The 14491-nt window shown below is 38.2% G+C and overlaps 1 protein-coding gene across 1 annotated transcript in view; it reads left to right on the top strand.

Moving 5' to 3' along the window:
• ren (renin) overlaps positions 1-9733 on the top strand; it is a 40491-nt gene extending 30758 nt beyond the window's left edge. The window contains exons 4-10 of the mRNA XM_072912949.1: positions 171-294; positions 394-512; positions 6727-6923; positions 8412-8534; positions 8739-8880; positions 8987-9085; positions 9161-9733. Of these exons, the coding sequence (XP_072769050.1) occupies positions 171-294; positions 394-512; positions 6727-6923; positions 8412-8534; positions 8739-8880; positions 8987-9085; positions 9161-9322 (966 nt within the window). The 3' untranslated portion in view covers positions 9323-9733. The remainder of the gene's footprint in view (positions 1-170; positions 295-393; positions 513-6726; positions 6924-8411; positions 8535-8738; positions 8881-8986; positions 9086-9160) is intronic.
• Positions 9734-14491: the final 4758 nt, after the last annotated feature.

Below are 14491 nucleotides of genomic sequence, written 5' to 3'. Positions count from 1 at the left end.
CAAAATTTACACAAAAGCATATCCTATACGTTTTATCTAGACCACAAGAAAGTGTGTTAAATGTAAATCAAAAATAATCATAGGTTCCCTTTAACAATGTTTCAGGAACTTCCACTGTCTGAATAGGAATATGCAGCATGAATATAAAAATATCTGTTTCCTGTTTAAAGACTCAGTACTACGGGGAAATCAGCATCGGCTCCCCGGCTCAGATGTTTAACGTGGTATTCGACACGGGGTCAGCTAACCTGTGGGTGCCCTCACAAAGCTGCTCTCCATTCTCCACGGCCTGCTGTAAGTATTACGCACATGCAGCGCTAGATCTGTTTGCTTTGACTCAAAGTGAAAGTGTTCCACCACTTCAGTCAACTACAATGAATTGTGAACTTTCAGTCACTCATAATCGGTATGATGCCTCCCTGTCACGCACATACATGGAAAACGGAACAGGATTTTCTATCCAGTATGCTTCAGGAAACGTCAGGGGATTCCTTAGTGAGGATGTAGTTGTGGTGAGTCCAAAACATTTCAATACTTTATTGGTGCCATATTCCTTTATTTAAAAACTACACAACCAAAATACAATTGTAACAAGCATATGCAGCAATATAGATCAATATATTGCTCTTGTTCTTCTTTCAAGCAACACATTTTCTGGCCATTTGATGCAATGCATAATTTGTAGGATCAAGATAGTTTCAGACGCTAAATTACTCGCAAAACAACACTAGCAAGGATTATTTTTTACATACTATCTCCATTCAAGTCACTGCTCTGCATTAATTATAGAATGCATATTGGAAATCAAATGATCCTGGGTTGTTTAGTGTTTACTTCGGCAAATTAGCTTTCATGCAATTTAAAAGGGAACTGATTTACAGTTTGGTAATTAAAGTTAAAGTTAAAGTACAAATGATTGTCACACACACACACTAGGTGTGGTGAAATTAACCTCTGCATTTGACCCATCCCCTTGTTCACCCCCTGGGAGGTGAGGGGAGTAGTGAGCAGTAGCGGTGGCCATGCCCAGGAATCATTTTGGTGATTTAACCCCCGATTCCAACCTCTTGATGCTGAGTGCCAAGCAGGGAGGTAATGGGTCCCATTTTTATAGTCTTTGGTATGACTCGGCCGGGGTTTGAACTCACAAACTACCGATCTCAGGGCGGACACTCTAACCACAAGGCCACTGAGTAGTAAGGTAAGGTAAGGGTATTGTACATTTAAACGTACAAAGTTACATGAATGTACATTAAAAAAAAAAAGAGTAGGAAGAAGTCAAAGTTATTTAATCCTATCCCATGTCAATGTCACAGCAATTACTATTAATTTGTTCACTCCCTGTGAACAATATGTTATCAATTGATGATAAAAAAAAAGGGGTACAGCTCTGTATATTAGGGCAGTCAAAAATAACAAGTTAACTCATGCGGTTAATCTAAAAAAATATCACATGTTCCTGAGATCGGTAGGTCATGAGTTCAAACCCCGGCTGAGTCATACCAAAGACTATAAAAACGGGACCCATTACCTCCCTGCTTGGCACTCAGCATCAAGGGTTGAAATTGGGTGTTAAATCACCAAAAATGATTCCCGGGCGAGGCCACTGCTGCTGCCCACTGCTCCCCTCACCTCCCAGGGGGTGAACAAGGGGATGGGTCGAATGGAGAGAATAATTTCTGCACACCTAGTGTGTGTGTGACAATTATGGGTACTTTAACTTTAACTTTAACTTAACTTAATGGTTACCTGAAAGGCGGCGTGCAGTGTTATACGGTCAGTGATCACAGTTATAGCATACACAATTTCACTTAAAAATAAGCCCTGTCTACATTTGAGATAAAACGGTTACTAAGTTTTGAGCAAATAATTGAACTGCATAGAAGTAAAAACATTTAAAATATGTTCTTCTATGACATTCTGACATTGAAATTGCATGTGTATCGCAAAACAAGCGAGTTAGCTCTCTGTTATCAATGTGCCGCTAACACATAGTTTGTCTGCCTTAGCGATTATAATAAAAATATCACTAATACGTGGTTAATATTGTTTTGAATCTACATACTCAATGTAAATGGAGTATTGTTGGCGGTTTTGGGATGGTCATTTAGAGTGATTTGTGGGCTAAATAGAAGAGCCCCCCTTGACTCAATCATTGTTAGCTGACTTTTATTTATTTATTTATGATTCAAAATGCAAAAAAAAAGAAGAAAAACTTATATGTTCTTGTCTTACATGGGGATTGTGACTGATAAACAGCACAGCTCTTTCCCATGTTTGCGTCTTTCCGGTATGACTGATCTGCTGAAAAGGTCAGTGTGCAGACAAGTTCCTACCGTGACGCCATCACATCTCCAACGTACGAACATTGCTGAAGGCATATGCAGCAGAATATTCCAAACGGCCGTTTGAAATTGTTGGATTTTGTGGATGTTTAGACAATATTTTCACATAATTTGCGGATTGGAAATATAATTGGATGTGGTTAAACGGATAAAATGAAACACAATTCATCATGTAAAGATAATACATTTTTCCATTGGTACTTTAAACAATCTTGCCTTCTTTCAAACTTGCACCAAACGAGCCGTTTGAAATTTGAGACTTTAGTGACGTAAATTGCCTTACTTAGGTAAGCCGATATATTTTACAATTTCTCCATTTATTTGCATAAAGAGTTTTGCACGAGTCCTCAATTTTTATTAAGTTGTAGTCCAAAATTGTAGTCAGTACGTTCCTTATTTTTTCTATCTTCTTTTTGGGGGACATACATGCTTGTAGAGGCACATGCATGATAACATCCTCCGCTGTAGCATACAGTGGCGTATAGTTCCAACTTACATCTGTAAGACTCTATATGGAAGCACTAAAAAATACAACATGGTGGACATGCAATCGAAGGAGACCTGTCTTGGGCCCCTTTTACAATAAGCCGGATAAGGTTATCCACGGTAAATCACACCTAACCTTATCCGTGTCCATACACAACAATGCCACCGTTTAAGACTCCCTCCCCCTCCGTCGAAAATGCGCACGTCATAGTCGCGTCCAGTGTTGCTTTGTGTGCACGTTCTTAAATGTAACTTATCTGAACAATATCCAGTGTTATGGTATTTCATTTAACTGGTATCCAGTGTGCTGTGGGGCCCTATTGTAGTGAATCACACCTGAGCCATCATAAATGAATCAAATCTTTATTAGAGACGTAAACAATGTGATAAAGAACATTTTACATCAGTTAATCTAGGGATCTAGATATCTGGTCAGGACACTCCTCACTCTTTTGCCTTCACCTTCATTGTCCATTCCTTTTTGGTGACTTTATATACTCTGGACCTAGACGTTGAGTCCACGACATACATGGCGGACAATAACTGATACAGTCTGCTTTGCCAGTCCAAAAGCATTCGCTATTTTCCGTAGTTAGTCTTCCCTCGACGACCAGGTAATACAAAGCACACGCTACCTTTTTTATCACATCCACGGGAGTTCGCATTCTCGTTGACAAATGGACAAAGTTTTTCACCAAGTAGAATCACAGTTGACCTGGACAATGGAAAGTTATCTTGCTGTCTGAGAAGTGTTGTATCCCAAATAGCTGCAATCACTTTCTCTTAAGGTATTCATGTGTGATTTCCACAAGCGTCTGTACATGTAGAAGAAGGAGAAACACGGGCATGTCTGGATGACTTGCCTTCAAATTTCCAGTGGTTAGCTTCGAGTTACAAAACCGCTTTATTATGAAGCTGGCTGTGGCGCGTTCTTTCTGAAGTCACTTCCTGTGTGGGGCGTGGTCTTTCTAGCGTCACTTCCTTTTCGAACTCAGTTTGTAAACGATCAATGAGTCCATACAAAGCTAAGTGCCTGAGATTACACTTAGCCGTGTAAAAATGTATCCGAGGAGGTGAACCTTAAACGATGGTTTAGTGTGGCTGACACGGGGCTTAGACTAAATAATTATTCGTTTAAGGCAGTGGTCCCCAACCACCGGTCCGGGGACCGGTACCGGTCCGTGACGCATTTGTTACCGGGCCGGAGAGAAACATAACATAATTTATAAAGGAGTGCATTTTCTCCGACTTAACTTTGGTCTGTCCCATTAGACCAGGGGTGTCAAACTTGTTTTCATTGGGGGCCACACCGCAGTCATGGCTGCCATTAGAGGGCTGTTTGTAACAGTAAATAATTAACAAATGTGCCTATGAATTAAAATAGTTTAAAAAAAATCTACATAAAGAGTAAAACAAATCTGCTGATTTTACCACTGTTTTTTACAGAAAAAAACTGGCAGCTTAGTTGCCAGTAAAATATATGGTGGTTTTTTTTAATTGTTATTATTATTATTTTTACAACATATTACCGTAAATAGAAATACAGTACCAATGTTTAATTTTATTTTGGCAAGTCAGATGCCAGTTTTTACCATAATAAAATGTGGGACCATAAATTCATCAACCGTGAATTTTACAGTAAAAAACAAAACAAACCTCCCTAAATTTTACAGTAAAATCTATTGGTCATTTTTATAGTGTACAATTTGATGGATAACTTCTAGACAAAAAATCACTTCATAGTTCTAGACAAAAAATCACTTCATATTCTCTACTGCTCACTAGTGTTACCATATCTGAGTTACTGTGTAGAAATATGGGGAAATAATTACAAAAGTACACTTCATTCATTAACGGTGTTACAAAAAAGATCAGTTAGAATAATACATAATGTTGGATATAGAGAACATATAAATCCTTTATTTATTGAATCAAAGATACTGAAATTCTACGACATAGTGAATTTGCAAACAGCTAAAATTATACACAAAGCAAACTATAACCTGCTACCCAAGAATATACAACAATTCTTCTCAAAAAAAGAGGAGAAATATACCGTAATCTTAGAGAGAAATGTAATTTCAAACATTTGTATGCACGTACAACACTTAAGACCTTCAGTATATCAGTATGTGGAATTAAATTATGGAATGGATTTAGCAAAGCAATCAAACAATGTACTAATATGTATAAAGTTGATTTGATTTGATAATATGATCCACTTCAAGAAACTCTTCAAACTTAGTGTTTACAAAGTACAAAGAAGAAGAACCATGATAAACATTCTGAATTTATTTAACTCATCCATTCTTTCATTCTTTCACTCTCAAAATAATCTTACTTATCTCAACATATGAAATGTAACTTACTTCACCAATTATTATTTATTTACTTATTTTTATTGTGATTACTTATGGAGTATATTGTGAATAAATTGAGAACAGGAAGTGAACAAAAGTTTTAGCAACTGTTATGTAAAAGAAAAGGGGTAGGATTAAATAAGCTCTGCTTCTTCCTACTCCTTTTCGAACATGTTGAAAAGAGAAACTGGAGATTGTGATGTATCATGTTGTATGCTTGCATGTTCGAAATAAACTCAAACTCAAACTTACTTCAAAATCATAAGTTAAGCAGATATGTAAGTATTTATTTGGATTTTGACCAACAAAGTTAAATAATATAATATTTCTTGCAATATTGGACACTATTTGTTTTCCCTGTCAAACTAGAAAAAAAACCCTAATATCTTTAGTAAGGAAATAAGAAAGTAGAGAAAGAAAATATAAGGTATTTTATTGAAACATATTATTTCCAGGCTTTTGCGGGCCATATAAAATGACGTGGAGGGCCAGATCTGGCCCGCGGGCCTTGAGTTTGACACTTGTGCACTAGACACACCAATGAGCTTGTTTATAGATGTACAATAAAACTCCTCATGGGAAGTTGCCAATTGTTATAACTTTGTGACATGATACAATGCACATTAATAAACCTATCAGACAGAAAAGTGACAGATTGTAGCCAAAGGCTGATTTCCATCTGCATCTCATCGCAAAGAAACACTAATTCAGCATTATAGTGAGTTGTATTTTTCATGCACTAATTCTTGCTGTATTTATCTGGCACAAGTGGAAAGCCGGTACCTGAAAATAATGCCTACATTAAACCGGTGCAAAAAAGGTTGGGGACCCCTGGTTTAAGGGGTTAAACGACTTAGTGTTGACATGGCCTTAGAGAAGGGCTTTAACAAGTAAATAAGACCGCCCACAAAACGACGCATTCTGAAGAGACCGTCAGGAAGTGGCTGGAAGATGGTCTGTAAAACAAAATCCATGCAAGATGTTGACCAGAGAACCATCATTACATGTTATGTACTGCAGAACACAAGGAAGTATTTTGAATGTAAAAAAAAGAAAATCATAATATTACCCCTTTAAAAAAGACCCCAATATATGGACTTAATGCAATTTTATGTCAGAATGTCATCCAGTAACATTTCCAAGTCCAGCCAGTGTGTATTTTGACCTGAAATTTGCACACCAGTCAGAGTCTCCTCACTTTGCAGTGACCATATAAAAACCCACACCGCCTTTCAGGTAACCATCCACAGATAAGGTAAAGGAGCATGTACAGTCAAAATACATTGCGTGATTAATCTGCATATATACATGAATATTGCAATTAATTTTTGTGATTAGTTAACTCGTTATTTTTGACAACCCTAATATAGTATTTTTTGTTGCGCTCAAATATAAATTATTACAATATTTGTTAGTTCGACAACATCCAAATTTAAAATGTTACAATCTTTATTAAAAATGACAAAAAAACAACTTGTTTTTAAGAGTTGATGGTTTTTGATTGCATCTTACCGTAACTTTTCCTCTGCTCTGAGGTTGGTGGCATCCCTGTGATCCAAGTGTTTGCTGAAGCAACCACGCTGTCTGCCATGCCCTTCATCTTTGCTAAGTTTGACGGAGTCCTGGGGATGGGCTACCCAAATGTGGCCATCGATGGCATCACTCCAGTGTTTGATCGCATCATGTCTCAACATGTCCTCAGGGAGGAGGTGTTCTCTATCTATTACAGCAGGTATGTATAGTGGTGAGGTCAGCTGACCTCTTACTGCCATGGTTATTAAAACATACCGGTAGTCACATATTCATGAAATGGCTTCACAATGGATGAACTTGTGTCTAGGGAACTTGAAGGTCAACGCAGTCACAATGCTGTTATCTGTTTCAATTGTATTTTGCATGGCATTTTGCAATGCAATAAGATGATATACCAAATAGCAGTATATGTAAGTCAAATAAATCATTATATTCCCTTTATGCTTTCGACCAGTGGTTTCCAACCACCGGTCCGGGGACCGGTACCGGTCTGTGACGCATTTGCTACCGGGCCGCAGAGAAACATTAAATAATTTATAAACAACTGCATTTTCTCCGACTTAACTTTCGCCTGTCCCACTAGACACACCAATAAGCTTGTTTATAGATGTACCCTTTTTTTCGGAGTATAAGTCGCACCGGAGTATAAGTCGCACCTGTCGAAAATGCATAAAAAGAAGGAAAAAAACATATATAAGTCGCACTGGAGCCCGGCCAAACTATGAAAAAAACTGCGACTTATAGTCCGAAAAATACGGTACAATAAAACTCCTCATATTAAGTTGCCATTTGTTATATTTGTTATAGCTTTGTGACATGATGATAAACATCCATCCATCCATCAATTTTCTACCATCCATCCATTTTCTACCGCTTATTCCCTTCGGGGTTGCGGGGGGCGCTGGAGCCTATCTCAGCTACAATCGGGCGGAAGGCGGCGTACACCCTGGACAAGTCGCCACCTCATTGCAGGGCCAACACAGATAGACAGACAACATTCACACACTAGGGCCAATTTAGTGTTGCCAATCAACCTATCCCCAGGTGCATGTCTTTGGAGGTGGGAGGAAGCCGGAGTACCTGGAGGGAACCCCCGCAGTCACGGGGAGAACATGCAAACTCCACACAGAAAGATCCCGATTGAACTCACGACTACTCAGGACCTTCGTATTGTGAGGCAGACGCACTAACCCCTCTTCCACCGTGCTGCCATGATAATGAACATATAAAATATAAATGTGACAGATTGTAGCCAAAAAACTGATTTCCATCTGCATTGCAAAGAAACAAGCCCAGGGCTCCCACTAATTCAGCAATATAGTGAGTTGTATTTTTCATGCACTTAATTTTTGCTGTATTTTTATCTGGCACAAGTGGAAAGCCAGTCCCTGAAAATAATGCCTACATTAAACCGGTCCGTGGTGCAAAAAAGGTTGGGGACCACTGCTTTAGACAACTAAGAGGAATCTATACAACAATTTTAAACATTTTGACTGATTTCTTAATGTATTTAATACAATTTTGCTCAGACGAGAGAAAGCACAGCAACTGTTTTCTTTTACTTTGCTAAGATACCTTATGTGAATCAGAGATCATAAGTTTCAAATCTAATATTACAATGGCAGCACTGAGAATGCACTACACGATGTATTTAAAAAATCTGTAAAAGTGCTGCATTGGTTTTTAGGGACCCCCAACATTCCCCAGGTGGAGAGCTAGTCCTGGGCGGCACAGACCCAAACTACTACACTGGAAACTTTAATTACATGGAGACCAAAGAAATGGGCAAATGGGAAGTCATGATGAAAGGGTATGTCCTTCTTTTCCCTCTCCCACTGTCGATAATTCCCTATGGTGTCAGACTTTTATAGAGACATGGGTTCGATTCGCCAGGAAAGGCATTTGGCATAAAAACTAAGTTACAACCGTTCATGTGATTGACTCACTGCGATGACCCCTGACAGGGGAAAAGTCAGAAGAAAACAGCATCTAATTCATTCATCACTTCTTTTAGTGTTTCTGTGGGGACAGAAATGATCTTCTGCGCAGAGGGCTGCACAGCTGTGATAGACACGGGCTCCTCCTACATCACTGGCCCGGCCTCATCCGTCTCTGTGTTGATGAAAATTATTGGAGCCCAGCAGGACGAAAGTGGGGTAAGCATGTTTTTCTTCCACAAATGCAACATGGTTTCATGCTGGAAATATTTGCCAGACAGAATGTTCTTTTCGTTACTGCACCATGAGTGATGTTTTCAATCAGTACAAAGTCAACTGTGACACAGTGAAGACGTTGCCAAGTATCGCCTTCCATCTGGGTGGCCACGAGTACTCACTTACCCAGGAGGATTACATTATATGGGTAAGTTGGACAGTGGTTGCTGAACAATTGATGTTTAGTATACTGTCGGTCATAAACTATTTCCTTTGGCTCCAGCAATCCCAGATGGAGGGGGATGTCTGCATTGTCACCTTCAGGGGCTTGGATGTACCACCCCCTACAGGTCCCATTTGGATTTTAGGAGCCAACTTCATCGCTCGCTACTACACAGAATTTGACCGTCGCAATAATCGGATAGGCTTCGCTGTAGCAGTCTGATGCTCTTTTGGTTTTTGCGGTTCATAAATGCAACATAATAAGGAATCGTCTGCCATCGTCCTTTGCTTCTTTGAATTTCTGCTTTCCTGAACTGCCAAGCTTTGTTTCATTCAGAATGTTTACATGCACTAAAACAGACAGATTCCCCTCCATTTTTACACTTCTATAAGAAGTCAGTCATTAGTGTAGTGTACGGTATCTACGAAATGCTAGAGGCCAAATTTGGTGATTTGAAGGAGAATGCTACACAATAGCTGTCACTGGTTGTAGCCATCTATTCAAATGGATAACTTTGATTTCCACAGCTCTTACATGGTAAGCTTTTAATGTGTTTAAATGACATTTAAACACATATACAAATTCCCAGTGTGAATGATTAAAAAAACATTTTCACAATGCTTTGAATTATTATTACATGTCAATGATGTTGTCCAAATTATTGTATATGGGAATTCCATTCTTACTTCACTTAATAAGTTTGACAAAGCAGGCGCTTGCACTGTACTTTTTAGATGTTCCTCTCATTCAGTTAAATATATTTATTGAGAGGCATTGAATGTGTTATGTTATGTTGTGTACTTATCATAGACTGACAAAATAAACAGATAATATTTTAAGTGTATTTTTCTTCAATTTTAAATAAAATGAAGTTTTGGGCATTGAAATACAGCTGTTCACTCAGTTGTATTTGTGCTCAGTCACCATGTCACATACTGAAACTGGCTTTTTCTACAAAATTCTACTATGTATTGAACAGGTAGGTTTTTATTTTGCTCATTTACTGTCAAAATATTGAATTGTTTCAGCTATTGTAGCATTAATTTGTCTCCTTGTTGGTGTAAACATCACACTTTTCCCTGGCTTCGTCTTCTGGTGCATGCCAAGAAAGCCCGCTCCAATGATTGATCAATAGAAGTACATATATACAGTATATATATTGTTTAAATGTTAGGTTTCCAATTATATAGAACATGTGTGTTGATCCAATCCAATAAAAGTCAAATGCAATCTTAGGTGTTTCTATGTGTTTTCAACCAAATCCATACAATAACTCACATTATAAATGGTAAATGGTAAGTACTTGTACAGCGCTTTTCTACCTTTTTAAGGAACTCAAAGCGCTTTGACACTATTTCCACATTCACCCATACACACACACACATTCACACACTGATGGCGGGAGCTGCCATACAAGGCGCTAACCAGGACCCATCAGGAGCAAGGGTGAAGTGTTTTGCTCAAGGACACATCGGACATGACTAGGATGGTAGAAGGTGGGGATTGAACCAGTAACCCTCAGATTGCTGGCACGGCCACTCTCTCAACTTCGCCACGCCGTCCCCATTATGGTTGTACATTCAAACGTAGTGAATGAAGACCTTTCTGATATTTGTTGATAAGTACTTACAAGCCAATGCAAAAATGTGTATAGTGTGGTGAAATTAATTTTTTACTGACAATTCAACCGGCTGAAATCTGTGTCAAATTATTTTTGCGATCACAAGTTTTATAAGGATAAGTTAACACAAAGAAATGGCTGAAACTCCTTAATCTCTAATATGTTTGTCATGGCTCATTAATAATTGAATATCTATGTAAAGTAACAGACAATCAGTTTTACAAAGAATTTGTCGTTTTTCATGTGTACTGCATATACATTAGTATCACATATAAAAACACAATACTTCTCCAAAGTTTTGGAATAGCCAACAGAATTTGTGATTCAGCATTTGCAAGCCCAGCAAATCTGGCAATCTGAAACATTTGAAACAGTAGTCTATATATCGAGTACACAGACTACCAACTACCTACCGATACATCTTTGGATCAACAGGTTCACTCTCATTATCTCTTTGTTTTCGCATGGAGTTGCTTTACAATGAGTCATATCAGCAGTAGGAGAAAAACTCCCGTCATAACCACTGCCAGCCATCTGACTACACAAATCTGGCCTTATAAATTGTTTTAACAGGATTGTGTTTAATAGTGTAAACCCATCTGGCCTCCATTGAATGTTTAAGATAATTTGGAATTACAAAATAAACATATTCTATAATTGTCAGAGGTGGGACCAAGTCATTGCTTTGCAAGTCACAAGTAAGTCTCAAGTCTTTACCCTCAAGTCTCGAGTCAAGTCCCGAGTCAAGACAGGGCAAGTCCGAGTCAAGTCCAAAGTCAAGACTGGAAAGTCTCAAGTCAAGTCCCAAGTCCTGCATTTTGAGTTTCGAGTCCTTTCAAGTCATTTAACCACAGACTAATATATTTACACAGATTGTGTATGCTTTTAAAACGCTGTATTTATTTATTAAAACAAGTGCATTTGAAATTGCAGGGAATAAGATAGTGCTGACATTGCACTTCAAAATAGCACTATTAACCAGTAATTTTAAACATGTAACTCATTCCTTTACAGAATAAACACATTTGAAAAAAAACAAGTGCAACTGTACTTATTTGCACAAAAGTGTTAACATTGTATTTCCATGGCATATTGCATTGTAACTAGTTCCACAGCAGTTTCTATCCTGTTCTTACCTTATCTCATTGATCTCATCTCATACTGTATGTGTGTTTATGTGTGCGTACACATGAAAAACATAACAAATATATGAACATAACAATGAACAGAGTTGTACTTTTTAGATGTCAGGACCCTATGCAATATGTACACATACTCTTAATATAGTATACATTTTAACTGACCTTTATTTGACTATGTTTGTCTTTTTGTAGGTGGCTAAAATACACGGTGCTGCTGACTGCCGTCTAACGTTACGTTACTGTGTGTGATACATTGACTAACGTAACGTTATGTATAGGTACCTCATGAAACCCTGCTTAAAAAAAAATCACTTGACAAAAAGTATGAATAAGGTAGCAAACTTCAGTGGACGCAACAGATTGCCGTGTTTGCAATGACGTTATAACCATAGACATCTTTTAAGTAGACGCAGCATTGGTTGCTGTGACCTGAGCAATTTGGCCGCCATCTTGAAGTGCTGATGAGGAGCCGGCGAGCAGCCGAAACTGACAGTTGACAGGTAGAAAACAAAGATGGTGTTCAGCGTTTTCCTGCTCAAATGAGCGGACTGTTGAAAATAGGAATCGGGGGATTACTTTTCACAAGTGAGATTTAACATTAACGTACTATTGGTTGTATTTTATGAAAATAATATTACCACAGAGTTGAGAAGGATCAAAGATCTTCAATATTTGTATGTGAAAATCACAAAGAAATCTTCTGTGGGAGGATGACGCCCCTACAGGGGTTTGCTTTACAAACTTTCAGCCCCACCTAAAACAAAATTCACCAGCCGCCACTGATTATGATGCATTCTCATTTTAGGCAAAGTATAAGACAATACTTTCTTAACAGTATAATTGTAATCAGGAATCAGTCTTCAAGTAACAATATTCAAATACTAACATTGTTGGGTAAAACAGAATTTGGTTTTATTCTGAATCCAGTGAAACAGATTGGTGGTTTTAGCTGATATGAAGACTTTCAGGTGTTTATATATGTTTAAGTATTTGGCAGACGCTTTTATCCAAAGCGACTTACATAAAATAATACATATAAAACAATCACTGCAAACATTATCATTTAAGGGAAGAATGTAATAGAAAATATCAATACAAAGTGTCAAGACAGAATAAACTCTCTGCTGCTGAAGCAACAGAGATACAGTCTATGGTCCCTAAGATATATAGATATCTAATGTATTCATACATTGTTTATGTAGGATACACACATATGTATATATAACCTAATCATATTGTTTCTTCAATTTAAAAATAGATTACCGTTTTTTTCCCCCTTCTCTGGGATTATATTCCCAGTTTTGATCTCGGACGTCTGGTCACGTATAGCGTATAAGAATATTATATTACTGTTAAGCAAACTATGAATAATAAAACACGCCAAAACATGTGTCTGTTATCATAGCTACACGTGTGACAAAAAAGGGGGTGAAAATCAGTGGTATTCAGTGAGGTAAAATGAATTAAATGCACTGACAGTTCATTGCTCCTGCCAAATGAATTGCACTGAGTGGAGCGGATCACCACTCCAAGATGGCGGCCACGCGCCTCGTCTGCGCCAGTAGGCAGTAGCGCTCGATGCTGCGTCTACTTATAAGATGTCTATGGCTATAACGTTAGCAGTGAGTTTGCAGCCTCACTGATTTAACTACACAGCAAATAAAAGTCACGTTACTTAGCCAATAAACGTTATCTTACATTCAAAACTTACCCTTCTTTGTGCAACTTCAAATGTCGAACGAAGTTGGAAGTTGTTGCGTCTCCGTCTGTAATATTCGAACTGCGTGATTTGCATACCGCAATTCGTTTTTTGTTGACCAAGTCGTAGTTTTTATACCCGAACGAAACCAACTTTAACATAATTGTTTCTCACTGGCACGTTGTTGGACAACTCTTGTTCATTGGTTGTACTGCAATTTGATTGGATGAATGCTGCGTGATGAAAACAACGTAAATCTAATTTGATTGGCTGTTGTACTGACAGCACACCAGCTGATAGGAACAACACGCTGATAGACAGACGAAGAAAATGAAAAATACGGAGCGCTCCCAAATAACTTTTTAAGCTTTGGATTTTGGGGAAAGTGGCAAGTCATGTCAAGTCATGTCAAGTCAAAAGGCTCAAGTCCAAGTGAAGTCACAAGTCATTGATGTTAAAGTCTAAGTCGAGTTGCAAGTCTCTTCACATTTTGTCAAGTCGAGTCTAAAGTCATCAAATTCATGACTCGAGTCTGACTCGAGTCCAAGTCATGTGACTCGAGTCCACACCTCTGATAATTGTACCTCATCCATGGACTAAAGCTGCATTGCTTTTATCTTGAAGGTGTTTTTTATTCACGAACAAAATGACATAATACGTAAATCAAGACGTGTGGGTGATTGAATCGTTGTCACAAGCAGGTCGCAAGATGTCTTTGGCCCTCAAAATGTCCGCTCATGCTAAAAAAAGAAAGGAAGATGCTGAATACAGGATTTTGAACAACAAATGGACTGCTACGTATTTATTTACTTAAGTCGTTTAGTTTGCGGAGAGCAGATGGCTGTGTTTAAGGATTACAACTTGAGTCGGCATTAGGAGACGAAACACGCAGAGAAATACAAAAACCTGACTGAGGTGGGAAGGGTGCG

Source organism: Nerophis lumbriciformis, linkage group LG01, assembly GCF_033978685.3.
Source record: "Nerophis lumbriciformis linkage group LG01, RoL_Nlum_v2.1, whole genome shotgun sequence".
Classification (NCBI taxonomy): Eukaryota; Metazoa; Chordata; class Actinopteri; order Syngnathiformes; family Syngnathidae; genus Nerophis; species Nerophis lumbriciformis.
This window is presented reverse-complemented; position numbering and strand designations above follow the sequence as displayed.